The sequence below is a fragment of the Homalodisca vitripennis genome, chromosome 1 (assembly GCF_021130785.1).
Source record: "Homalodisca vitripennis isolate AUS2020 chromosome 1, UT_GWSS_2.1, whole genome shotgun sequence".
NCBI classification, from domain to species: Eukaryota; Metazoa; Arthropoda; class Insecta; order Hemiptera; family Cicadellidae; genus Homalodisca; species Homalodisca vitripennis.
The window spans coordinates 73923820-73949779 of NC_060207.1; the positions used below are offsets into that span (position 1 = coordinate 73923820).

Below are 25960 nucleotides of genomic sequence, written 5' to 3' on the forward strand. Positions count from 1 at the left end.
CCAATTTATGCCATTTGTATAAAGATGCTATTGAAAGAGTTCACAAAAGATTTTTTAAGGTATCTTTATTTTAGGTGTTTTAATATTTATATGCGCTTAATCACTTAAGAGTTATTAAATCTGTTTGGGTTTTAGAGTCTAGTGTGAGGAGGACTGTGGTTGAGCAGATGTTTTGCAATGGCTTAGTGCAGGGACAGGTGGATGACTGTGTCAGCTTGGAGGCTCTTTGTTTTATTGTTCCATGCTTTAACAGTAAGAGCGAACTTCTGTTAGATCTGCTCGCTTCCGGACGGTGGCACATGTGTCCTTGTCTGTTCTCTGGATGATGAGATCCCATAACCTGATGCTTTTAAGTGAAAGTAAATCAGACGTATTTTCGGCATCAGTTGACATTTTAAAAAGAGATAAAATATTGAGTTTTAGCAGTTGGTTTCTTTTTGTGTGTAAGCATATATAATATTATAAATGGGAAAGTAACTTTGTTTGGTTTGCTTTCACGTATAAACTATTCAAGCAATTATACATGGACATTTTTAGTGTCCCTGTTATAAATATAGGCCTACTATTATTTCAAAAATCTCCCTAGGCTACGCCCCACTGGTCTATAAAGTAGTGAAAAATCCCATCTTGGTGTCAAAAGTTGTGAAATATTAATTGAAAGAGCCTATCAAATGTAATCAACTGTTCTGTGTAAACATTGTTTTATGCAACACAACCATATGTCTAATTAATATATCACCTATTATCAATTTGTTTACAATTATAGTATGAAAGCATAGTGTAAGGTTGATAACAACAACACTGAGCACAGAGTAAGAAAATATAATGATAAAATAAATTTAGAGTTTTAGTAAACATATACTTTTAACAGTACATTTTTAGCAAATATTAAGTATTGGCTGTAAAAAACAAAGTTACTACCTAACTTTTACTATACATTTAAAGACTATTAAAAACCCATCTAAGTTATCTTTTGACAGAAGTAGACTTTTCAGACCTGTGTATGTACATATATTTTCGTAATTGGGAAACAAGGCAAACCCAACTATGGAATGAGAAATACCAAGATCAGAGTAAATTAAAATATAAACATAAATATACAATTTTTAGCATATTTTCTTGATCGTGGTTACATGGCAAACTCAACATTTTCTGGACATTTGCCATCATTAAGTGAAACAAAAAATCAGTAACACTACGTTTCGAGATCTGCAATCTGATCTCTTCCTCAGGTAAATAACTAACCTAACACATAATTACAAACTATGTTAAAATAAACAAATCATACCACAGCGTTGTAACATGCCTATGTCAAGAATGACAACCACCATGTTGTGTGTCAACTTCACTAAGTCTAAAACATTCACTTAATAGAAATACTAAACACCGCACTAATTATTAAAACTGAACTACAGAAATCAGGTCACAATACATTTGCATTCGTTGACCAACCACGTCGTCTGACCAGAGGCCAAATGAACTAAAAAGAAAACCAAAAGTATTAAACAGATTAGATATTTGTAGTAAACCAATGCGGAGTCACAGTATGGTTTTAAGAAGTTCATCTATCATGAACCAATAATAAAAAAAGGGCCCATTCCTGTCCCCCTTCCTTTCTATTGCCGCCATCTTGTTTCCTGCCGTGAAGGTCGCCATTTACTATGGCCTCTGACATAGTAAATGACAGACATAGGCTCATTTTTGACACAGGTCGTGCCAGGCTCTGGTATGATTTTTGTTTATTTTAACCTAGTTTGTAATTATGTGTTAGGTTAGTTATTTACCTGAAGAAGAGATCAGATTGCAGATCTCGAAACGTAGTGTTACTGATTTTTTGTTTCACTTAACAATGGCAAATGTCTGGAAAAATCCTAATTCCTTCACAATCCTTCCATCGTCAAAAATAAACTTCAAACAAAGAATCAACATTGACGTCGGAAATAAACATATTATTTTCCTGCTCACCTGTTATTAAGAGAAACACTGTGATTCCCATTACTAAGCATTATTACTCTTTATGCAGGAAACCTATAAAATGGAATATGTTGTGGTGTAATGACACATCAAAACTATTCTTAACAACAGATGATATTGTTTATATTGTTACTCCATGAAAGATATTGATTTTGAAACATTGTTAAGGGACAAAATATAACATAACTACTTTATACTAACAGTGGCGTGGATGTGTGAGGACCTGTACATGACGCTGCAGTCACTGGTGATGGCCTGCCAGTCACAGGACAGTCACAGCCTCATCAGTGTTGAAGGAGAACTGTGGAAACACCTTGACAGTCTGCAGCGGACACTACTGCGATGTCTGGTGGACACTGTCACATCGGCCTCTGACAATTAACATCACAGAGGGCAGCACTCAAGAAAAGTTGGTTACTATATTTTATTACTTATAATGACAGGGTGTTGTTTTTGATGTGTATTAACAAAGTTAGAAATGTGAGAAAATTTGAATGACTGTCTCTTATTGTGAGGTATGTTAAATATTAACTCAATGTAATTTTTTCTCAAAGGACAGAGTCAGCAAAAAATGAAAAATACAGATGCCTTGATGATATATTTTGAAAATCTGAGTGTAGTACTAAAAAATGAAGCATAGAAAAACCATGCACTGTACAAACAGTATTCATGATAGATCACCGGAGGTTAAAGTGACCTGTGTTGGTCTTACTTCTTTTGCTGCCTATTTTATGGTCTTAAAGAAGGAAAACACTGAACACTGAGGATTATTACTTATTAAATAGCCAGTAGAAAATTAACTTTAGTTAAGTAACATAAAGAAATTTAAATAAATGAGGATGAGAATAGAGGTAGTAGTAACTTGCCAAAGAACACAAGGGACTAAAATTATACCATTTGTTGCATATTCATGTTCGTATTCAATCTTTTCTCTTTTGAATAGTATTATTTTAAAAATTGGAGATAGTTCAGTGTGCAAAAATTAGTTTTTTCTATTAGTTTTTAATCTTTAAGAAAGTTTTTGAATACAATAATATCGCATTGACAAGAATTTTTACACAACAAACATGGATTATTAGTCGGATGAGTCACTATCTTGATTCATTTGAATTATATTTTACTCCTTTCATGAATTTTGTTAAGCTGGACTTGTGTTGACATATAATTTGTGATGTAAACCATGACTACAGAAAGTGTCAGCAAAGAAGTCCAATGAAGGAGGAGCCTGTCAGTGGCGTGTTCTTCAACTAGCCAATAAGATCATGCGGTGTTGCCAAGTTATTCCCTTGCTTTGAGGCATGGTCAATACCAACTAGAATACGAGATCTGAGTGTCTGAGTATAGTAGATTATAAGCATAGAGTATAAAAGAAAATATAAGTGGTTAAACAATATTCTTACATTAAATTTGGCAGTTCGACAGAAGTTGTTAAAAATAGTGTGTGGTTGTCACGTTTAACAGCTGTTCAATGTCTTTAATAAATACTTTAAAACAGTCCCTAATAAATGAAAACACAATATAACAACCATGTAGTATTGACATTGAAAAACAGATAGTTTCTGAGTACATATGTGTGCATGACAAAGAGGAATTAATATGTAAGTAGCTTTAGCAAATTGTATTCATACAAGTCACATCTAACCATGATGATGAAGACAAAATACTCTGTAACTATTATGAAAAGTCAATGCATAGAGAATGTCCCTGGACATTTTTAATTACTCAATATCCCTTTATTTACTGTACTAGACACAAAATCATGTTATAAACTATTTTTAAGGATAGGCATAATGATTAACAAGGAGCATAATGTACGGAAGACAATAATGAAAATAGTCACAAGTTTATGTGACTTTTTTAAAGTAAAAATAGAAAGCTCAATAACTCTTGAGATAGTAATCTGATCAATTCCTAAATAGGTCAAGATCTGTTAATGCGCACAACTCGTAACATTTTTTTCAATACAGCTGTTTAACACTAAAACAATTTTATACATTACTCTGCATTATTGATGACTACTGTGAATGAGGTTTACAGTGTTATCATGAAATGTCAAATGTCTTTTCGCTATAAAGAAAACAAACCTGGAACTGGCCAGCCTGGCTTTTGAACTTTACGTGATATGCACTATTTTGAGGGATATTTGTTATGTAATTATTAAATAATTAATAATTGCATGCATTTTATGAGTATAATTTGATTATTTTTATTATTGCAGTTTTACGAAATGGCCTAATTTGGTGATATTATATAAAATCTTAATGACTATGAAACTGCAACTTAGGGAATTGTCAAACTTCACTAAACTTTGAGTGGCATCCACGATCTCAAGCTCACAGACTGTTGTCATAATTAATTATCATGTAATTTTGTCTGGTTCATACCAGATGGGCAGATAGCTAACACAATAAAAATATATCAAGATTTGATTTGAGTTAGTAATGCTTTAATACCGTGTAAACTGGAAAACTTACTTGATGCTCATTAGCGTAATGTATTTTATTGAATTTATTATTACCTGAAGTTTATTATTATTGAACAAGATCAAATTATAACAGTTGCAACACTGCATTGGGCTCAAGTGGTGCAACAAAATACTGCTTTAGTTTAGCCGAGACTTTATATTCAGATTGGTATTTTTATTTATTTATTTTTTAAAAATCTAATTTAAGCCTCAGCGACAGCTATGCCAGCTTTGAAGTGCACTGGTTTTTTTTTTTTTATTACATGATTGGACCTCCCCGGGATTTTAACCCATGATCTCTCGGTTAGAGAGACAAGACTATAACCATTAGTCTACGGAGGAGAACTAAAAGATAGGTATTGGTCCAAATATTTATTTTAACATATTTTGACAGTAGCCATCAGCTGTTTGATGTGGCAACCATATGCTACTTTGTGATTGGCTATCTCTCAAAAAGACTTCTTTTGTGGCACTTGATATAAGAGATTCATTTTGCATCTCATGTTCATGTTGTTGGTTTGAAATTAATTTCAACTAAAGGTGTTTGTATAATTTTTAGTAAAATAAATTCTTTTCAGTATTAACAATTTAAAAAGAGTGAGTTACAATATTTTGTTATTTTATCCATTATTGTTTCAATGTTTCTTTTTTAGTTTATTTTTTACAATATTATTATTAAAGTATCCTGTTATACTGTATCGTAGTGTTTCATAAGTTTTGTTTTACTCATAACAAATAAATATTTATTTTTTTATGGAGTTATTTTTTTATTCCTTTTATAAATTGTGTGAAAATGTATTATTATATTAAGTTCTAGATAAATGTAAAGCAGTGTATGTGTTGTTTTAATTATTTTTAATAAACTGATCAATATTGCAAGTACAGTAGAACCTCTCATATCCGACCATGACAACCGAGCCATGGTCAGATATCAGGAGGAGTAAAAAACGCCGTTCCCAGGTAGAAAAAAAACTACATATATGCAGTGTGCTACAATAAGTGAACTACTTTATTGTACTTGTAAATACCAGCATTCCTATGTTGCTGAATACATTTAAAACATTTACAGTTTTTAAATTAAATGAAAACGTGAATAAAATCTAAGCGTTTGTACAGTACCATTATTTAAAGAATTCAGTAATGGATTTTTATTTCAATTTTGTCAGTCTTGACATTGCGGAAATATCTTTCCATATACATCAATCGGGGTTACATTTGGATGTTGCTAGATGTATTTCAGCACAACATCGGTGGCTCTTTAGCAACAGAATGGCTCACTACGTTGTCATTTGTAGTTTCCTCTTCATCCCAGTCAATTTCTTCTTCCTCAGCTTCGTTCTGCACAATAGCAATGATTTGGTTGTCACTGAGATTTTCACTGGCTGTAAATTCTGAAACATCACCTTCAACAAGACACTCTTCTACATCTGTCATCTGGAGATTGTGCTGAAACATCTGTAGATTTTGTAATGTTTCTGTTTTGTCTGTCTCAACATCTGCTTCTGTCGAAGTTGGCTCATGGTCATTCTCAGGTTCTTCTTGTTTCAGTGATGGCCAAATCTTTTTCCAAGCCTTCTGAAGGGTTCTTTTATATTTAAACTTTTCATTGCATCAAAAAGGTTATGACACCCTGAGCCATAGGCTGTATTTTAAAGGTGTAATGTGGAGCGGTAAAAATGAAGCCTTGATGTTTCCTTTTTTTAGTTCAGATTCAGAGGGAAGACTGGGAGTGTTATCTAAGAGCAAAACAGCACGAGCAGGTAAGTCCTTAGAGTTTAAATGTTGCTTACCGAGGGGACAAATTCATCAAAAAACCACCCCTTAAACAAATGACTCTCCATCCAAGTAGATGATTGATTACAATAGAAAACTGCCAAAGTGTTGCCATGTTTAGCTTTTTAAACGCTCTTGACTTCTTAGATTTCCCTATGATGAACATCATTTTGTGGCTTCCTACAAGTTGTACTTGTGAGTCTGTCTTTAGAAAGCTTTGTTCTTAAGATAGTAAGAGTGGTTTTTGGAAGCATTTTGTAATTTAGGCCCATTTCATCTACATTGTAGACTTGTTCAGATACAAGTACCGCAATATTAAAAAGTAGAGGGATAAGCTGTCTTCTTGTCTCATTCCTGACTTAACTTCAAAGGTTGTAGACAAATTGTCAAGAACTTTCAACTTGACAATTATTATTTTTGCAATGTAAATTTGATTAAAATAACATGTACTCATTTTCAGGTGGAATGTGCCGATACCTATGTTTGACAAAAATAAGAAACTTTATGTAGCACTTCAGAAGTGTAAAAAAGCCCTGCTTGCTGCAACTTCATATTTTCAAAATTTTCCTGGACCTCTTGTCAAGTCTTCCATATGCATAGACCAATGGGAGACAAAGTTTTGTTATTTCTAGGTCTGAAAATTGAGCACTGCATATTATATAAGCATATGTACATATAAAATGATTTCTATAGCAGTGCGTGCTCAAAGGTAATATTCAAGTTTGAAAATTTTTTTAGAGAATTAGTGCAGGATATATTAACCCTAGAGCTGGCATGAAATGAATTTTCGTCGCCAAAGGCCCGTCCGATTTGGCAACGACGAATATTCGTCACCAAAGTAGACATGTACAGTTATTGAAATTGTAGGCAATTAAGGTCATATAAATGATTTTTATTTTATATATTCTGGAAAAGCAATAACTATAGTACCGATTTACTGTTCTTACTTCGATTATTGTCTTCTTTGTTTACAGTAAAACGGTCGTTCTGTATGGACAGCTGACGTGAACGTAGTACGGGTCAACCACATTGTTGTGAAACTGTAAACAAGTGCCGGGTTTTGTGTTTGAGTTTACGAATCCAATAGTATTTGGTGTTGTTATTATTGTTTTTTTAGCTTTCTTAGGTTATAGTTTTAGTTGTTCAGTATGGGCGAAAACTTTAGAGACCAATCAAATGATCTTAGAGAGCTCGCAGGGCGGGATCTAGTGACGCTGAGTGAAAAACGAAACTTTGTATATATTGTACATGTGTAAATAAGGTAAGATTAAAATTTATTATTTTATTTTATATTTGTTTTAACTGTCATACTTATATATAAATATAAGTGCAGTCAAGAGATTATGTTTACCCACGAACAATAATATGTATTTAGAAAGGTACGCATTTTTGAAAATAAGTAAATATGGGTGCTTTTTCATACAAAGCCCTGTAACACATACGTTTTGAGGTAAAAGTTATAATAATTATATATTTTTGGAATCAGGATAAACTTTCGAATAAGTTATAAATTTACGGATTTGATGTAAAGCTTATTGCTAAGCAGTTACACAACGGAATATTAAAAAAAAAATTTCCAAAAAACATTTTTCTTACATTTTGTAAAAAAAATAAAAATATGTTTCCATGGAAACAATAAGATATTGTTATTATAATGCTCTCCATATAGTTGTGAATACATTGACATAATATGTATTCACTATTATTATATTATAATAGTTTATATTTGGACTAACAGTTATGAAATGTGATACATTATAAGAAACGTCTGCGAGGCTGTTAAAATAGAGCCGCCAGTACAGAGTGACACCATTGCCAGCTCTAGGGTTAAAGCTTGTTATATTTCAAACTTTACAATCAAATTACCAATTGAACAATCTTCTGAGAATTTTAAAATTAATATTAATTGATAAAACAAGTTTGGTTGCAACAAGTTCTTGTAATAAGTGTAATAATTGGGGAACAAATTTTTAAAACATTTACCACAAAACAAAAACAGAAAATGGTCTAAAGTTTAAAAACATGCTCAAAGATAATTTACTCAACAATGCACTTTACTCTATTGAGGAACTATCCACCTCTCTGTAATTTTAAATTGTATTTTATGAATTACGGTTGTAAATATTTAATATTATTTTTTAAATTATAAAATATTTATTTCAAATCCAATTATTTTTAGTTTAGTAGTCTATAGAAATTTGATGCTATTCAATGTACATATGTACATAAAATTGAATATAGTCAAAGTATTGTATTCAGATACTCTCTTCTGTTCTTTTAACTTTTAAAATACAATGTAATTTATTTTTAAGTCACTGATTTTTATTATTAAAGAGTTCAGCTTGAACCATTCATCCATTTAATATTTAGTTTCTTGGCTGGTACGTATCCCAAGGAAATGAAGAATCTTCAATGCCTACAAAATTTGCTTTTTGTTCTATAAATTAGTATATAAACTCTTAAACTTACTCTATTAAAACTTATTACATCATTCCAGTATGTTACAGACACTGTATATTAAAATTGAATCCATAGTGGCTTTGTTCGGTTTATGTTATGTTAGGATGAAAACAAAAAGTTTACACTGATGATAAGAAAACTGATTAAATTAAAGACAGGTTATTGCTTAGCATTTACACAGATACTAACTCGACATACATAAAGTTGTTTTTCTCTTTTTGGTCGATCGCGTCTTGCTGATGTCAACGTGGACCTTCTGAAACATTAGCACCAGATTGATTACAAAGTCTTTTCATTTAAGCAAATCCTAATAGAACATCAATTTAAAATAGCCATTTTACTACATTTACTAGCTCTAATTTGAAATTTACTAGAAAAAAATGTATTGGTCACATGTAATATTGAGTTATTAAAGTTTCTACAACACTACAATAAATAAATAATAAAAAGGTGCACCATAAATTAAACTTTTGTTATAATATATTTGAATCAATTTCTTATTTCTTGTACCCATTGCAAATGCATTTTCCATGAATCCTCCTTCTGCCGTTTAAACAATATAAACGTTGTGTTTGTTTTGTTTCAGCTCAATATCAATTATAATAATTGTTATTACTATTCATATTTCTGGTTAAGTCTTCAAATAAAATTATAAATTAACTATACTACTGTAAAGTAGGGATTATTGTATGTACTTTTTTATGAATACTCATATAAATTTTGAAACTATTATGGTATTTTTCATTTTAAATTAGAAAAGAAGTGTTCACGGTTAGAAATAATATTATGGTTAGGATTATATTGAATAATGAAATTAGAATATATAATCAGTTTTGAAGTCAATCAGCAACTCGGCTAAGGCATAGCTGTTCTGTAAAATTTAGTGTGGTATAAATAAATTGTTATTGTAAGCTCTGAAAGGCTATAATTTTGTTTCATCGGTGTACACCACCCTGTGCCTTGGTAAACTTCTCCTGTGCCTTTTACTTGTATAATATATCGAAGTAGTCCCATTCTGATATCACACACTTCACATTGTGCCATTACTCAAAGTATCTTCTGTAGTAAGTTTTTAAACTGTGAAAAAGACACAGCAAAGAAATAGGCTAAAGTGTATGGCACAAATAATTTACTGCATTAGCTACAAAACATAGTGACATAGCCTTAAATAAAATGGCTGGAAACAGTGACATAATAATATAGGTTGATGATCATCTCCTGAAAGTAAAAAAAATATTTAAACTTAATATGTGTGTAAGAAATATGTACTGTTTTGTACAACTGAATGTCAAATAGCCTAAATTAGGTATTTCTGGTAGTATATGTTCCCCAAAAAATGCCAAGCAGTATACAATGAATCATAAACCTCCCCCTGACAAAATTTATCAACAAGTATGCTAGTATAGATGAGCCGCTTTGGAAACGACCTGTGAACCGTGCGGAGGGGGGAGTGAGAGAGAGAGAGAGATATGTGGACATTCATTACCAAACACTCCTCAGTCACCACCTTACCACTCGTAGGGTATGTGTTACATAACAGCTATTTTACAAACCCAATAATAATAAAAACAGCTGTTAACAATACATATTTGTTAAAATACTTCTTAGTTATACTAACACATTAAATAGATGGAATAGACTATTCTTAACATAAATAATAATATTTGTTATTCCATAACAACGAGAATAACGAAACATAGCGTGATACTCCAAAACAGCAACGCAGGGAAGCAAAGTACTCGGTTCCCACTTGTGTCTTGTAAAGGAAATAGATTGAGCAGTGAAAGAGGGGATGGCAGTAGGCGTGGTTGAGCTCCTGCTCCTCCCAACGAACTATACTACTGGAACGCGCACTGCCCATAAGCAGCATGTTGTGTTTTCCGGTCGCACACAGCTGTGCGTTACTGGTGTATCCATGGATTTGCAGGTGCTTAAAGTGGGCAAGAACTCACCAAGTTCTGTACTCCATGCCAATGATGCTGATCTTAGAACACATTAACTTTTTATTGATTTTAAATCTAAGGGTAAATTAAGTAGATCAAGTGATGATGTACGGTATTGAAAATTGTAAAATATTATTATTTACTCTAGTTATCTCAAACAAATGCGACCACTTCTAAATTGACAGGAAGCCACGAGTTACTTTGAATTAAAACTGTGACTAAACTATTTTTTTTAAATAATATCTCATCACATCGAAAAAACAAAAACTTTTGACATTAAAAAAGAAACCAACTTAGAAATAAGGCAAAAATATTGGTCAAAATAATTTTATTTTCTAACACGTAGATTAAGTGTGTCATGTTTGTAAATTTTTTGTAGTTTATTTTGAAATAAAATACTGTCAATAAAAAGTTGTTTTTTTTTCATCTGGGTAATATTTTAATGCCTGTAATATTTGTTTCCGACTTTGTAAGAAAAATAAAAGTCAAAATCTCAGTTATTTTGATATTGCACAAAAATCAGTTTTTTTAACAGAAAATAAAAATCCACGGTAAAAAGCAGCTACTAACATTTGTAATAATAAATAAATTGTAGTATCTAACAATTGTATTAAGTCTACAAGGCGTTTTAAAGTGATATTAGATCATTACTATAATGCCTGCCATATGGGCGGAGTTAGTTCTTGCCCATTTCCAGCGCCTGCAGACTCGGAACGCAGCCCAGGATTTCGGCTCGGTTTCTCCGGCCCAGAGCGCGTTCCATTATTATAATTCGTTGGCTCCTCCCTACCCCTATGCGCAAGAACTCTTTGTGTAGGTTGCTTTCAAAGCAGCTCATCTACATCTGGAAACCTTAGTAGGAAGGAAATATGGATATAAATTATGTTAACTGAAGGGGTTTGTAGCATACGCCATCTCAATCATTAAATGACTGATTTTTTAATATATCCTAAGTTTACTTTTACTTGTTTATTTATTTGGTACATGTTCTGTCTGTACTCAACAGGTACTTGTATGTATATGGATAAAGCCTTCTAGTTCTGAAGTTTGTCAATGTAGTGGCAAAGGAGAATATTGAGAATTTCAGTTTTCTTTTTAGTAATTTTGAAAGATTGGTTTTTATTGGATTACATTTGAGTACAAATGAACTTTATAATTGGCCAAAAATATTTATTTAACTAGTAATTTTCATAATTAATGTCAGTAACTAAATTATTTAATAGTAATTACTACAGCATTTACATATTAAAAACCTGCAGTTGTTAACTGTTAAAAGTTATTAAAAACTTTGTCTAAACTACTGGAAAATCTGCTGAGCAGGATGAAGTTAATTCTTTGCTTAAAACCCATAGTTGATAAAGAATGATGTGAAAATTTAACAGGATTTCTGACATTTGCCATTGCTACAGCCATTTGCTGATAAAAATTTAATTCGACATCTGAAATCTTCAGGTGTCAAAACCAAAAAAAGGTTATGTGTTATGAAAATTAACACATCAAAAAGTTATGATAATGGACATACCAAAATTAGGCTTATCACCATGGTATGTTGATTTGTTAACCTTTTGTGGGTGCATAACCTCACCACATCTTAGTACGTATCCTGTATTTACTTACAGTGTGTACAAACTGACATAATATGACGATCATTTAGTTTCATTAAGTTAATTAATAACCATGTGGCAATACTAACATTTGATCAATTTTTATAAAACAGTAATAGAATATATATTTTCCTCATACAAACTAATTTGGTGTCAATTGTTAAATAAATTATGTTCAAATTTTTTTAGCTTTTCATTTTTTTGTTGCCATTGAGTAGAAAATTACTATTTGTTATTTCTAAATTATATTATATACCTGCTTCAAAGAAAAGATGAAAACTATTATTATTATTACTTTTTATTCTACTCTTTGTGCCCTCGGAAAGAATGTCAAATATGAGAATATTTGGGCAATAAATATGTATTGTGTAAAATTCTGAAAATTAGCTTTGAAATGGTCTGAAACAAGGTTAGTGCTACATAAACAGGCAGAGTGTTACACAAACCTACACTAATAAATAATAATTTTTAGTTAATGTATTATGTTTCCAAATAGTTAAATTAAAACTGGTAAAACATCATGATTGGCGGTTTTTTTAGTGGTGTCTTTAAATGAGATGTTGCACCTTACTTTGAGGTTACTTTCTAAATATACCTTACATTTTGTGTAACTGATAATGAGAGTTGGTTTTAATATAAAATAATTTCTTGAGACATGGTAAGAGGTAGCCTTGTGTGTAGTTTTAATTTGTTTCGAAAGTTGTGGTCCCAATGCAAGGGCTGATACGGTTTAAGGTTTAGACAAACTATACTAGAGGTAATTCGATATCCGTTAGAAAATATAACTTCAAGAACTTAAATAGTAAAAGTGATTGAGAAGTGCGATTGAATGATTACTCTTAAAGACATGTATAAGTATATTACTTAATTTGTTACTAACAAAATTATATAGAGTTTGGCAACAAGTGTTTGTATAAATTACCTATGTTTTAATGAAGAAATACTGGATGTTTGTTCCATGTAAATAATTGAGGATAATATTTATAATTTGTACAAAATGTTTTATAGAATTTGTAACAATCCAATCTTAGTTTGACTTTTAGATTTTTTGTAAAAGTGCTAATGACTAAACATCAAATTTGAATTGATTTATTTCTTCAGTTTTGAATTCTAATGTAAGTTCCCACTGTAAGTCAGCCACACGCTGTGTGCAAAACACTCATTGTCAATACATCTGAACTGAGCTAACGTGTCACACCAGATATAGTTCTCAACATTGTCTGAACCAAACGAAGTGGACTCCATTAAAACTGTACTGTTTGACGTGCGTTGGAAGTCAAGTTGGATTTCAGAGTTTTCTGAATAGTTGTCAATCTCGTTTCCATCTAGCATGTCCTCATTTGGGACCCCATCTACAATTTCAGTGGAAGTCAGTATTATCTCCTTAGTAAATGTAAGAAAGTTTGTTTGATTACATTCAGTGTTATAAACACCAGTATGCTCAGAATCCTGACCTTGAACTGTTGGCTCGTCAGGCCACTCTTGTCTCCTGTTTACTAAATCCTTTGATAAACCCATTAACATTGTTTTCATACAATTGTTGATCTCATCATCTGGGAAATAACTGGGTATATTAATACACATGGTTTCATCAAAACTCTTCAAATCCAAATTACTGCTTAATGTATCTTGGTTTTCTTGGTGTTTTTCAGAGCCATGTATAAAACCTTTTTCAGATTCAAGTGTCAATCCTGTTTTAGATCTAAGTTTGAACTCTTCCACAGATTTAACTGTTGACTCTTTGTCAGAGTCAAATACAAATTCTTTTCCAGTGGTAAGTGTCGGATCTTTTTCATAGTTAAATATTGACCCTTTTTTAGAATCAAATACTAGCACTTTTTTAGAATCAAGTGTCAATATGTTTTCAGATTCTAGTGTGACACCTTTTTCAAAGTCAAGTGTTTCTTTTCCTGAGTTAAGTGGAAACACTTTAGCAATCTTTTCTGAGCAAATGGTTGTAATAATTTTTGGAAAATGCTCATCTATACTAATTCCATTTCCTATATCACTTGATGAAACAGTTGTACTTTCACTCAGAACTTTACTGGTATTGTCTAGAATCTCTGTGGCATTTCCATTTAATACATCTATTGATAGCTTTGTTTCGGTTTTAGTATATTCCTGGGACCCTACTTCTTGATTGTCATTTAAACAATTTTCCTTCATGTAATCTGATAATTCACTGTCAGATTCTTCCTGTATGGTTTCCAAGTTTGGCTCATAATAAGCCAAGTAATTTATTAATTCTGGCTGATAATCGTAATTTATTTCAGAGCAGTCCATAAAATGTTTTCCCAGGCCAGTATGTTCCTTCAATGTTACTTTTTCAATAATATTTTTAATCTCATGTTCTGAAAAATAACCTGGCAGTCTTTTGTAACCTAGGTACAGCTGGTTTACGTAATTGAAAGCTGAATCCATACTTGACAATTGGTTGTCTCCATGAGCAAGTGGTGTATACTCGCTTGACTCATGAACAGTTCTATTTTTTAATAAATTTGTTGAGCAAATACTAGAGTTTGTATATAAACTGTGGCTCTTCAGCTGTGTAGTACAGGCATTAGGTTCTACTGGAATAATTGTGTTGGTTACATTCTTGGTAATTGCCTTGTATTTTTGTTTCATTTGAGTCATACAGCTATGCAGATTTCTTGCTCTTCTTCTTGAAATTGACTGAGCATTTTTCTGTTTATACTTCACAGACAAACAAATAACAAACTTTAAAATTATGTTCTTTTTGTTAATTTTGATAGGAACTTTAAAAACATGGCTTTTTAGATTTTGTGAATTTTTGTCATGAAACAAATACAAACAATGAGCTTTGGGTACCAAAGTTTTAATTACTTTACTAAATTCATCTTCAATGTGCACAGTATTGGTCCTTTTGTTTTTTATTACTATTTTAGTTGAAGTGTTATTGTCACTACTTTTGAACAATTCTTTAACAATTATTTTATATTCACAATTTTTATCACATACAGTCTTATTATTTTTTAAATTTGTATTACCAGATGAAACTTTTTCAACATTACATTTTTTGTCTTCATGTTCAAAATTTGTTTGTAGATAGTTGTGTCGGGTTCTATTCTTAGTTTGTAACTTTCTGTCTTGATTTTCTTGTTCCAAATTATAGTTAATTTTGCTCCAAGGTTTGGATTTGTTTATATTGTAAGGAGGAGGTTTTAGGGATACGTGAATACCTTTATGATAATTTCTCTCTAAAGATGAAGTCTTCACAAAAGGATTGGTTGGAAACATTATTGTGCTAAATTGTTTTCTCACCACACTTAAATCCTTATTGACATATGTTCCTTTTTTCTTTTTCTCAACGTACACATTACAATAAGCAGCATTGGTAGTAGATACAATAGAAGAGCATGCTTTGCAATCTGAACAATTGTGTTGTTTGAGTGGTCTGTCTATTTCTATATTCACTGAAGTAGTATTACACTGTGTTCTTGTTTTTTTATTTCTGTCACAATTAATTTGTTCTCCACCTGTACATGCCTGGCACCTGCCAACATACCAACAAATTCTTTTATAAATAATGTTTGGTTAATGTTTGACAAAGAAACTAAATATACAAGATTTTAAAAATGTTTGCTTGTATTTTGATTGGTTATATTTGAGGTGCAAGACATGAGAAAGGATATTATATTTTTGAGTAATATAGAAGTTTTCAGATATCAATTAGCGTTTTTTTCAAACCTCTATATTGTGCAGCTTCTGTATTCAAAAAGTGGTTATACTTCATTAGTTAGATGTACTCTCAGTCTGTAATTGCAGTGTTACCTTTGAACTATTCTGAATGTGTATATTGTTTGTAACTTCCTTACAGGTCATATTATTTCTATGACTTATATATTTTATTTAATGTGATAAAGTTTTGGTGACCCATTTTTACATAATATGTTGTCGTAATTGGGAAAATCCATATTTTAAAGTTCTTCCCACTTCTTATTAGTGCAGATGAAGCACTGAATTCTGAAAGACACTATACAAGAGATTTTCAGCCATTTGTGAACCAATTATAAGTTACTTTTCCAACCCAAATTCAAATGGACACTTATGTTTGTTTAAATGCATTCTCAAAATCAACCCAGCTTCAAGGAAAGTATATATACGCACATGTGTATATACATGAGACAAGCATGTATTGGTGAACTATTTTTCGATAACATTATTTAGTGGTCACATTAATCATCACAAGATAATTGACAACAAACTTTGTTACTCCTTGAATCAAATTGTTGGGCTGCTGATGAATCTTTGGAAGAAGTTGGGCCATCAGCAGTTATTCATGTGTATAAGTGTCATTTTATTTTAAGGATAATAGGCAGCAGTTGAATAACTGAAATTTTGGAGTATAGGAACTTCCATGTATTGGAGTATAGGAATAATAAAGATAATGTAATTATATTTATTATTGAGTAGCATCTCAGCTTTTTTCCAGTGATCTGGAAACCTGTTTCAGGCATGGAATTGTTACATATTTCAACTAATCATCTGACCAATACTTGCTTTCAGGCTAGAGCATTAAGTTTTTTCTATTATCTAGAATATTTTGTTATCTACTAGAAAGAAATTTTATGGTATGTGGGGTGGGTGTTTTGAAGGAAATATCCATCCTGTAAAAAAAAGATGTTTTTTCTTCAGGACTTCAGGAAAAAATCACTTTTATTTTGAGCAAGCAACGATTTGTAATCACAGCATTGCTTGAAGATTTTCTCTCTCTCTCTCTCTCTCTCTTTATTACATGCATGTTCTTGATAAACAAATCATTATAGGTGACTTGATCATTGTATGCTTCATTTCTGTGATGGCTGCAGCTGTCAAAGAAAGTTCTCTAGAGATGTTTCCAAATTACATTGCATGGGCGTACAGGTCATAATATGTCATATGACGAGGACATATCCTCATTTACTGCAGTTGTGCCCAGTCTGAATGGGTTGAGAAATTAATTTCTTGAAATACTCTTTTTTCATGACAGTGGATAACCACTATTTAGAAATTATGTATGGAAGAAGTGCTAGATCAGAGCAATTCACGGTTCAAAGGATAGTTTTGAACACCCTTGAGCCTAAATTGCCTTCTCTTGAAATTCATGGTTGGAACCATGTTCCCTTGAAATGCCACATTGGGTTTAGGTTAAATTATTTAATATCTTCTAATCGACTACCTCCTAACAAGAGTAGACATGACTATAAAAAAGTAAAATTTAGACTGTAAGTGAATTTGCTACTATTTGTTACCCTTTGGAGAATGCAGTTCACGTGATTAAAAAATTGCCACATAATTGTTAGATAATGAGGTCCAGCATGTGATAAGCTTGTTACCAAAGTTGGACTTTGTATAGCCGCTGAGTAAATAATTTAATCTCCAACCGTAAACAATTATTTGCTATTGTTATCAATTGAGGCTGGTGGAAAACAGTACTATGGGTAATGTGGGATTAGTGGAATCTGAAAGCTAACACAGTAACATGTGTTTTCTTGTTAATACTGTGTTTAAACACTACTTAAATAATTAAATTTTTGCAATATACCTTGTATGTGTGCCATATCATCATTTTACAAATGCCTTTCAAAAAGTGTAACTTTAACCATATAAATTATTAATTTGCCTATTCTATAAACCTGCTGAAATAATGTTCGTAATTCAAAGTGAATTAATTTTGATTCAGTATTATAAAGGAGAGAAAACTGCTTTCCTTGTGTATCTTCCTGTAACCACCATAATATTTACAGATGCAGTATCCAAAATTCCCTGCAATCTAAAGTACTATTTAATTTTGCAAAAAGAACATAAAAACAATATTTAGAACCAAAAATATCTGACTTAGAAATATATTCGTTCAAAATGTCCTCAATAAACCCTCTATGAATCCACGAAACTAATAAGCATTCAGTTATTAATTGATTTTGTATCAACCACACAAGTCAGTAAGAGAACAAATTCAGCATAGAAACTTACGTTCTTGTCTGTAACAGCTTGAACTGCACTGGTTTCAACTCTCCTTTACTTTCCAGTTTCTTTTCTAAGTCCTCTACATGGTTTCTTGATGGCACAGAGACTGTAATACAAATCTTGGTAATACTATATAATCAGGTGCTATCAAAATATGAGATCATGATACTTACTCATATAAAACAAAACAGCATGATCTGTTTTGCTTGTGTTACAAGTTATTAAAATTTGCAATTGGTATAAGTTAGACAAAGTTCTTTACAATTTTTTTGCTGGACTCAGAACTGAACCAAGTTTAGAAGAAAAGTGAACTCAAAATAATATAAGCAAGAATTTTATCTCCAACAGTTGCCACAGGATTTACAATCATACAGAGTGCATGATTCTATTTGAAGCCTCTTGTTATTGAAGATGCTCTGGCATTTCAATATTCTTGATTAGCATGTAGATGTAGGCAGGTGAGATGAATGTGAACAATGTGTTACTCGGCTGCATATAACTAAATAAATATTAAATATTGTATACATTTTTCACATGTAGTGCTTTTGACTTTTTAAACTACAGTATTGCATCAGAGTTTTTGTAAATAAACTCGTTTTAAATTTGAAGCTATCAAAAATATTTTAAAAGACCTTTGAAGCAGATGCTGAGATTGTTACATGAATAAAGGATTGCAACAAAAGCTGTAAAAATGGTCACTCTTCATTATATACCGAATAAGCTCAGGAAGCCTCAGTAAATCAAAATGATGAATTTAGTGATCAACTTCCAGTAACAAAATCCATGAACTAGTAAAATAGGTAAACATCAGTATTGTTTCAGTTTATTAAATAATTTTGATCAAAGATTTACCATCAAGATAAATTTGGATATTTCAGTATGCCTAGGAAACACATACACTCATGAGCATGCATACATACCCACAAAATTGGATTAAACATATTATTTTTATTCGAAAATACACTATTTTGATTAAAGACCTTCCTTTGAAATGGAACACTAATTACGATACCTAATAACACACACACATAACAAATCAATAAATGGATCTATTTTCACAAATCTCTAAATTGGGTATGGTTGTTATGAGTTCATGCATAGTTATTGTTAATAAAATAAATATTAAGTTTTTATTTTGGATGTATAATAGCCGTATTTCTGGAGAAATAAATTATATTCTCTCTAAAAAAATGGCAATCTTTCAAAAAAGAAGCTTATAATCAATTTTTGAAGCTTGTTTAAGTAGTTCCTATGTTTGTGATCATTTAAAAAGATAAGATAATCATGAATAAAGAGATTTCCCATATTGATTTATAAAATGTCAAAAGAATATTATAATTGTCTAAGATCTTTAACCACAATTTTGACACCATTCTTGTTTAGCCTTGCTTGAATTCATCTTACATTAATAATATTTTTTTATTTAAACTTTGATAAGCTAGTTAGAAATTATTATTGCTAAATAATTACCTGGAATATCGACTTTTGGCAAGAAATTTTGTGAACTCAAACACTGCAAGTCTTGCAAGAAAGTAGGCAACTGAACACGTTTGATGGTGTCCTAAAAAATGAGAGTAAATAAAATTAATGTTCTACTTTAATATGATTATCATCTGTATCATTCATGAATTTCAACATGGCTCTTTATTGCATACACTTTGTAATTTAGCTCCTGTAATTTACTTAACAGATGAAACTCCTATAAACTAAACTAGTTAGAAATTAAAGTTCAAATAAGCAATACAAGATATTATCATTGTACAAATTTTTGTGTTGGTAGTTTAAACATAATATATTTTAAAGATTAGTTAGAAGCATCAAATAAAAAATCCAAATGTAACTTTTATTTTTATAAAGTAATTTGTTTGTATTTTTTATGTAGCTTATTCTGTAAATTACATTTTCTAGTTTAAATTGCCTTTTTGAAATGTATCCTTCATGGTCAGTTAGAGCTTTCCAACCGCCAAATTTTCTACTTGTGATATGTAGAGGGATCTATAGCTTGGCTTCATAATGGCTTAGCATTGAAGAAAAAGCTTAATTAGACAAATTTAAACCCTTCCCATAAGGGTGAGTTACATAAATTTATATTAGAAGTTTGGTTCAGTCCTTTGTTGTCAGTGGGATCAATTTAAATAAATGCTAGTAATTTTACTTGATTCCTGAATTTCTATGAATTTAACTACACACATTCTGAAATACTGTTGGTAATTAATTTTATGGCATGAAATAAAATTGATGATATTTTAGTTGTAAGAATAGATTTAGGTGTTATGCAATAGTTAATTATTTCCAACCTGAAAGAAACTCTTAATCGCTTTAGTGGCGCTGTGACATGGTATACGAGCTCAAGCTTTGTGTGGTGGTACTTAGAAGCTCAATTTGGTCAGTGGTTATTTGGAGCCTTAAGTTTAATTTTTTAATTAAAATCCAGTTTATTTTCATTAGAAATTTGTTTGCAAATATCATAGGATTAAAAAAAAATAAAATTAGACATCAATTTAACTTTGGAATTATTTATCACGTGATTGGTTCATGTAGCTTGCTTGTGTTAAGCTTAGGAATTTCATTATGGCTTATGGAGCCAATTCAGCCATTTCCACAGCTGACAGTCACTGTCTTAAAAAAACGATTAGGGAAATTGAATATAGTGTTCAGTTAATATTATAATCTATAGTTCACATTTTAAAATGCTACATGGTAGATAGGAAAATAAATGCACTCTATTAAGTAGGTGATGAGTATATACATAATCATGAAGAGTATATACATAATCATGAAGAGGCTGTTTTGTTCTATACAGTTTCTGGGTAATACAATCTGTTTACCTATTTCTATAAGTTTTGGTCCTCGCTTTCTGAAAATCCTGTATATTTATTACAAAATATTAAAAAGTTAATGTTAAACTCCCTCATTGTACAATTGAGCCAGCAGGATACTCTCTCAAACTCAAATACAGAAATGTGTATGGGATTAAAGATATAGAACAAAATTCACTTCCTCCTGTAAATGTTTAATAGCCACACAACCTTAGTATTAATGATCATTAATGTACATGTAGATATTTTTAACGCTTTATATACAAATTTTAAATAATTATCCACTAAAGAAATTTGTATTGTTTGTCAATTTTAATTAAACTAGATTACAGAGAATGATCTATTAATTAATGTAACAAAGAAAATACATATTTTTAAAGATCTAAAATTTAGATTCTGAGTGAATGAATATTGAGTTAAAAAAAACTGTGAACAAATGCCAGGTAGCATATATGATCTTGAAGGGTTGGAGAGATGGAGAGAATATAGTTAGGGTTTGTTATTAATATAGTAATAATAATAGTAATACAGTTAGAAATAATTTATACAAACTTTGGATTGAGCTCAGTATTTTATATTTCAAGCAGTTTTTCTTCAGCTTATAGGTTAGACAGGTGTTACCAAACATTTAGATGATTTCTGGGCCATAATAGGTGTGAATGTCCTCCTTCCCGGAAGCCAGCTTATCTGTGTGTCCTTGCAATTCCTGGTCTGTCTGCTGTTTGCTTGTATTCTATTTCATTCTGCCCTTCTTCATTAAGGAAGTACTTCAATTCCCTACATAAACTGGTCCGTGGTGTTGTGCACAAATGTGTTATAAATATTTAAAAAACTCATGAGAATCTTGTGCCTTTTGTGCCATAAAAAATAGGTCTGGGGCTTAATAATTATTTTTGCGTCTGATATATTTTCACCCAACAGTTTTTAAGCAACTTGTAAACTTGATTTGAAACATATTCTTGTAACTTACTTATGACACCTTTTAAAATTCCTAATTCTACCTTAAGGATAGGCCTAATCTAAACAGTTTCGGACATGTTGGATAATTACTAACCCTGTGTTCATGACCGAAGAGAAAGTTTTTGAAATCGTAATCATTACTGATGATACGTTACATTCAGCATGAATTGTATATAAACTTACATACATATATGTTTACACACAATTTATGCTAAATGTAATGTATCATCAGTAATAATTATATATATATATATATATATATATATATATATATATATATATATATATATATATATATATATATATATATATATTGTTGTAAGATGTTTTGTTACCTTGTCCAGCTCTAGCAGAGTAGTAGCTGTGTCTCTATAACTATGTAATACCTCTGTAATTAAATTTAATTATTATATCATCAAATATCATTTGCTTAAACCGCATTTACTACATCCTTGTATATAGTACTGTCATAGTAGGCTGACGATAAAATTTGGAAAATTATATCAATTCCATCTGTGTTAGTGGTAACATAAAACGCATTATTCATTTTTACAGGCTGAAGAATAGTAAAGATTCCATTTTTATAACACCTAGAGGAACATACATTTTCATTGTTCAAATCAAGGTGAAGCCATAAGCTGTTCATTTCTAGACATGATTCTTTTTTTGATATTATTGATCCTAATCCTCTCCAATTTTTGAATTTATGAAAATGAAGCTTCATGCAAAATTTCAAGTCTGTAGGTAAGTTTATTCTGTTGAAAATGTATACATCCATTCCCATTGCCATATAGAGGTAATTGTTTTAAAGAATCTCCATCTCAATTCTGGTTAAAATCATTGGGTCCTTAAATCACCCAGAATTGTTGTGAAGAAATGTTGAGTTGGCCCTGAAACTCTGTGGTTCAACATTTGGACCATGTCAATTTTGGTTTTAGTCTTAGGGATTTACTGTGTTTGAAATAAAATATAGGCTTATGATATCATATATAAATATCATTATTTCAATGTTTATATTTCCACGAATTTTATGTTACAGTGGTATTTATACAACAAAAATTGTTGCTATATATGGAGTAATGTTGTTTTTGTTCTTTAGGCTGTGAATTAATTGTTAGACTTCCGCAAAAATGTTCCGTATTCTAAAATTATTGGTTTATTAAAACATTAGGATAACAGTACCAAGCAATATAGTAAACAACTTCATTTCATCAAAGGGCGCGATGTTAGACTTCAAAAGGGCCGGCTCAGATTAATCTGGAGCCCTATTCAAATACTCTATTGACGCACCCCACCACCAACTCGATCGTGCACTCCATACCAGAACAAAAACACAACTTTTCCATAGTATAACGAGGCTTTAATTACTCATACAACAGGTTATTTCATGTAAGTGTATTTTATTCTGAATATAAATTCAATAAATAAAACAAAATACTGCTATTTTGCAACTCTGTAGAAGAAACTTTATAAAAAAAATGTACATAATAAAAATATCTATCGTTTAATTTTTCATAGTTTTATTGTCGTGAAAGATGACATGAGTTCACTTAAGTGTAGCAAATTATATATTTTTTGTAATGCCAAGCTTTTAAGAGAGTGCGCTAGTTTGTTGCCGGCCACACATCTGAGACTTTGGTTTTAACATGGGCATAAGGGTTAAAAGTGCTATACATATTGACTCAAACCCATAAATTTTGAACCTCTAAAATTTGTACTAAAAATAGAGTTCCTTATGGGAAACATGTACTTAATATAAGTTATAAATAACTAGTATTAACATATCAATGTAATTTTCTCAATCCATTACCATTGAAACACTAGAGCCTGTTTCTGGAGAAAGATTTATGGAATTGAAACAAGTGCATATTTCCCATCTAATTTTAGCCCCATGTCAGAAACTGAGTCTCAGATAAGCGGATAGCAGCTTAATAGCGTGCCCTTTAATGTACGAGATGCTCGTAAATCAAGCTACATTATATATGTACACGTTATAAAAAACTACACAGTGCCGATAGAAAACTCCCAAAACTAGTCTGATGAGTGAGTGATCTATTAACTTGAGTAAATGATTGGGTTATCGCAGCGACGCGGCTATATGAACCTTCAAGGCCACACCACAGTATTACCAAAGCCACCCCCCGCACAAGGCCAGCTCTGTTGCTATCTTCACTGTTACATAGAGGGGGTAGCTACAAAACCTTCTTTCATGATGTAGTTAACTTATGCGTAACTACCAAAAGTTTATGCTGACACTCCACGTAATGTTTGATCTGATTAAAGTCTAGTTTTAAAGTAACACGAGCCTGTTTTATTAACTTTTGGCTCGGTTTCTATAAGTTTTCTTAATTTTGCCGCCCTCAAAGTTGCCGTCCTCGGTGGCCGCCTAGTTTGCCTAATTGCACGATTGAATCACCGTCTATACAGGTCCACCGTTTCACTATCTGCGTCATAGTGGGTAACGATATAAGTTAGAGTAAATGTAAATAATGCACACAAACTTAAAAGTTTTTAAATGTCACAGAATACTTCTTGGTTGTAACTAATACAATTATAATAACCTAAAATACTTAAAAACGATATTTATATTGCCAAATATCTTGCTGTGGGGAACTATCTTCAGTCATCAGATTTTAAATCGGAACAATATTTTGACTGAGGGTAGTTTTCCATGGTTTGTCCGAAGGAAATCAAGAATTTCATTGTGTAAGCATTATATTTTCTGCGGTGTAAATTGGTAAAGTTAGATTTTGGTTATGACGCTGGACGTGTAAGCCGAGTTACTAACATTTTTACTGTGTATTTTGATGTAAATCAATTTTAAGAAAAACCATCAGGCTTAATGAGAACAGAATACAATCATATTACTTTGTTGTCTGTGACTGTATGTTGCAGTCGATAGTTGTCACTATTCTCGCTAGGCATCACCGTGTATAAAGCTACAGAGAAGGTGTAAAAAACCACTTAACACTATTAGTAATTATAACAGAGTTTGTCACAGGGACAACAATTCAAGTTTACATTTTTGAACTTGGAAGGAAGCTGAGGAAAATACCACTAAACGAATAATCGTGGACTTACGAGAAATTAACACTCTAGTAGCGTTTAATTGTGTGTAATAGTTTAATTCTTCTTGCAACACCAAACATGTTTACTTAGGTATTCCATGACTGATAAAAAATAATTCATTGCTTGTGGTCTTATAAGAATTAAAAACAAAACAATCATTATATACTTTTTACTTAAAACTGTATTCAAAAACAGTACCACAAATTACACTATCCTACTTATAATTAACAGCCTAACAAATCATTAATCCGTTTTCAGATTAACCTCGTATAAGATTACCATTTCCCTTTTCTCACATCACATTAACAATCCGCATTATTTCTTCAGCGGCTTCTATTTTAAAGTTGGAAAAATACTATCAATTTAGTTTTTGCAGTAACAATTGCACCCATTACCTTTATATGATTTATATAGTTTTCTTTAATATTTATTGTAAATATATTTTATGTCTATCTGAAAAGTGTACCAGATTCAAGAAAAATAAATCAGAACATTATACATTGATCATTAAGTCACGCACATCAAAAGGAACAGTTCTACAAATAGGAGTTTTGTTGAATTAATTATGTTGACTACCGCAAGATATCATCACATGTACAACCAAAAACAAATCTAGACACCTTTGAAATGGACAGCAGTCACATTAAGTCTGTAGTATTGTTGAGTTTACTGCTTTGTAAACACGACGTTTTTTCAAGAGCAGCCAGTTTTTATTGCTGAACGGTATTTACAAAGCCGAATATATGCGCACGTTGTTAACGAATTTCGTAAGAAATATCCATACGCTGCAGTGCCTCATAATTAAAAAACAACGAGACTAATCGCTCGTTTTCGTGAATGTGGATTAGTTGCAGACAGGAAGAGAACCAGAAGGCCGACCATTATTTTGACGGATGCTAAACTGGATTAGGGTAAAAATGTGATGCT

At 31.4% G+C, this 25960-nt stretch overlaps 2 protein-coding genes across 7 annotated transcripts in view; one reads left to right on the top strand and one right to left on the bottom strand.

Annotated features, from left to right (window-relative positions):
• LOC124364683 (40-kDa huntingtin-associated protein) overlaps positions 1-5192 on the top strand; it is a 35658-nt gene extending 30466 nt beyond the window's left edge. For all 3 annotated transcript variants that reach the window (XM_046820360.1, XM_046820353.1, XM_046820371.1), the window contains one exon: positions 2178-5192. In XM_046820360.1, coding sequence (XP_046676316.1) covers positions 2178-2356 — 179 coding nt within the window. In that variant the 3' untranslated portion in view covers positions 2357-5192. The remainder of the gene's footprint in view (positions 1-2177) is intronic.
• Positions 5193-8708: 3516 nt separating this feature from the next.
• Positions 8709-25960, bottom strand: part of LOC124364699 — a 28502-nt gene continuing 11250 nt past the window's right edge. For 3 of the 4 annotated variants that reach the window (XR_006922643.1, XR_006922642.1, XR_006922644.1), the window contains 4 exons: positions 19656-19746; positions 18192-18291; positions 13141-15732; positions 8709-8927 (listed from right to left, as the gene is read on the bottom strand). Coding sequence is in view for 1 of the 4 variants with exons in the window: in XM_046820397.1 (XP_046676353.1) it covers positions 8831-8927; positions 18192-18291; positions 19656-19746 (288 nt within the window). In the remaining 3 variants the exon portion in view is untranslated. The remainder of the gene's footprint in view (positions 8928-13140; positions 15733-18191; positions 18292-19655; positions 19747-25960) is intronic. The other variant, XM_046820397.1, reaches the window with a different exon arrangement.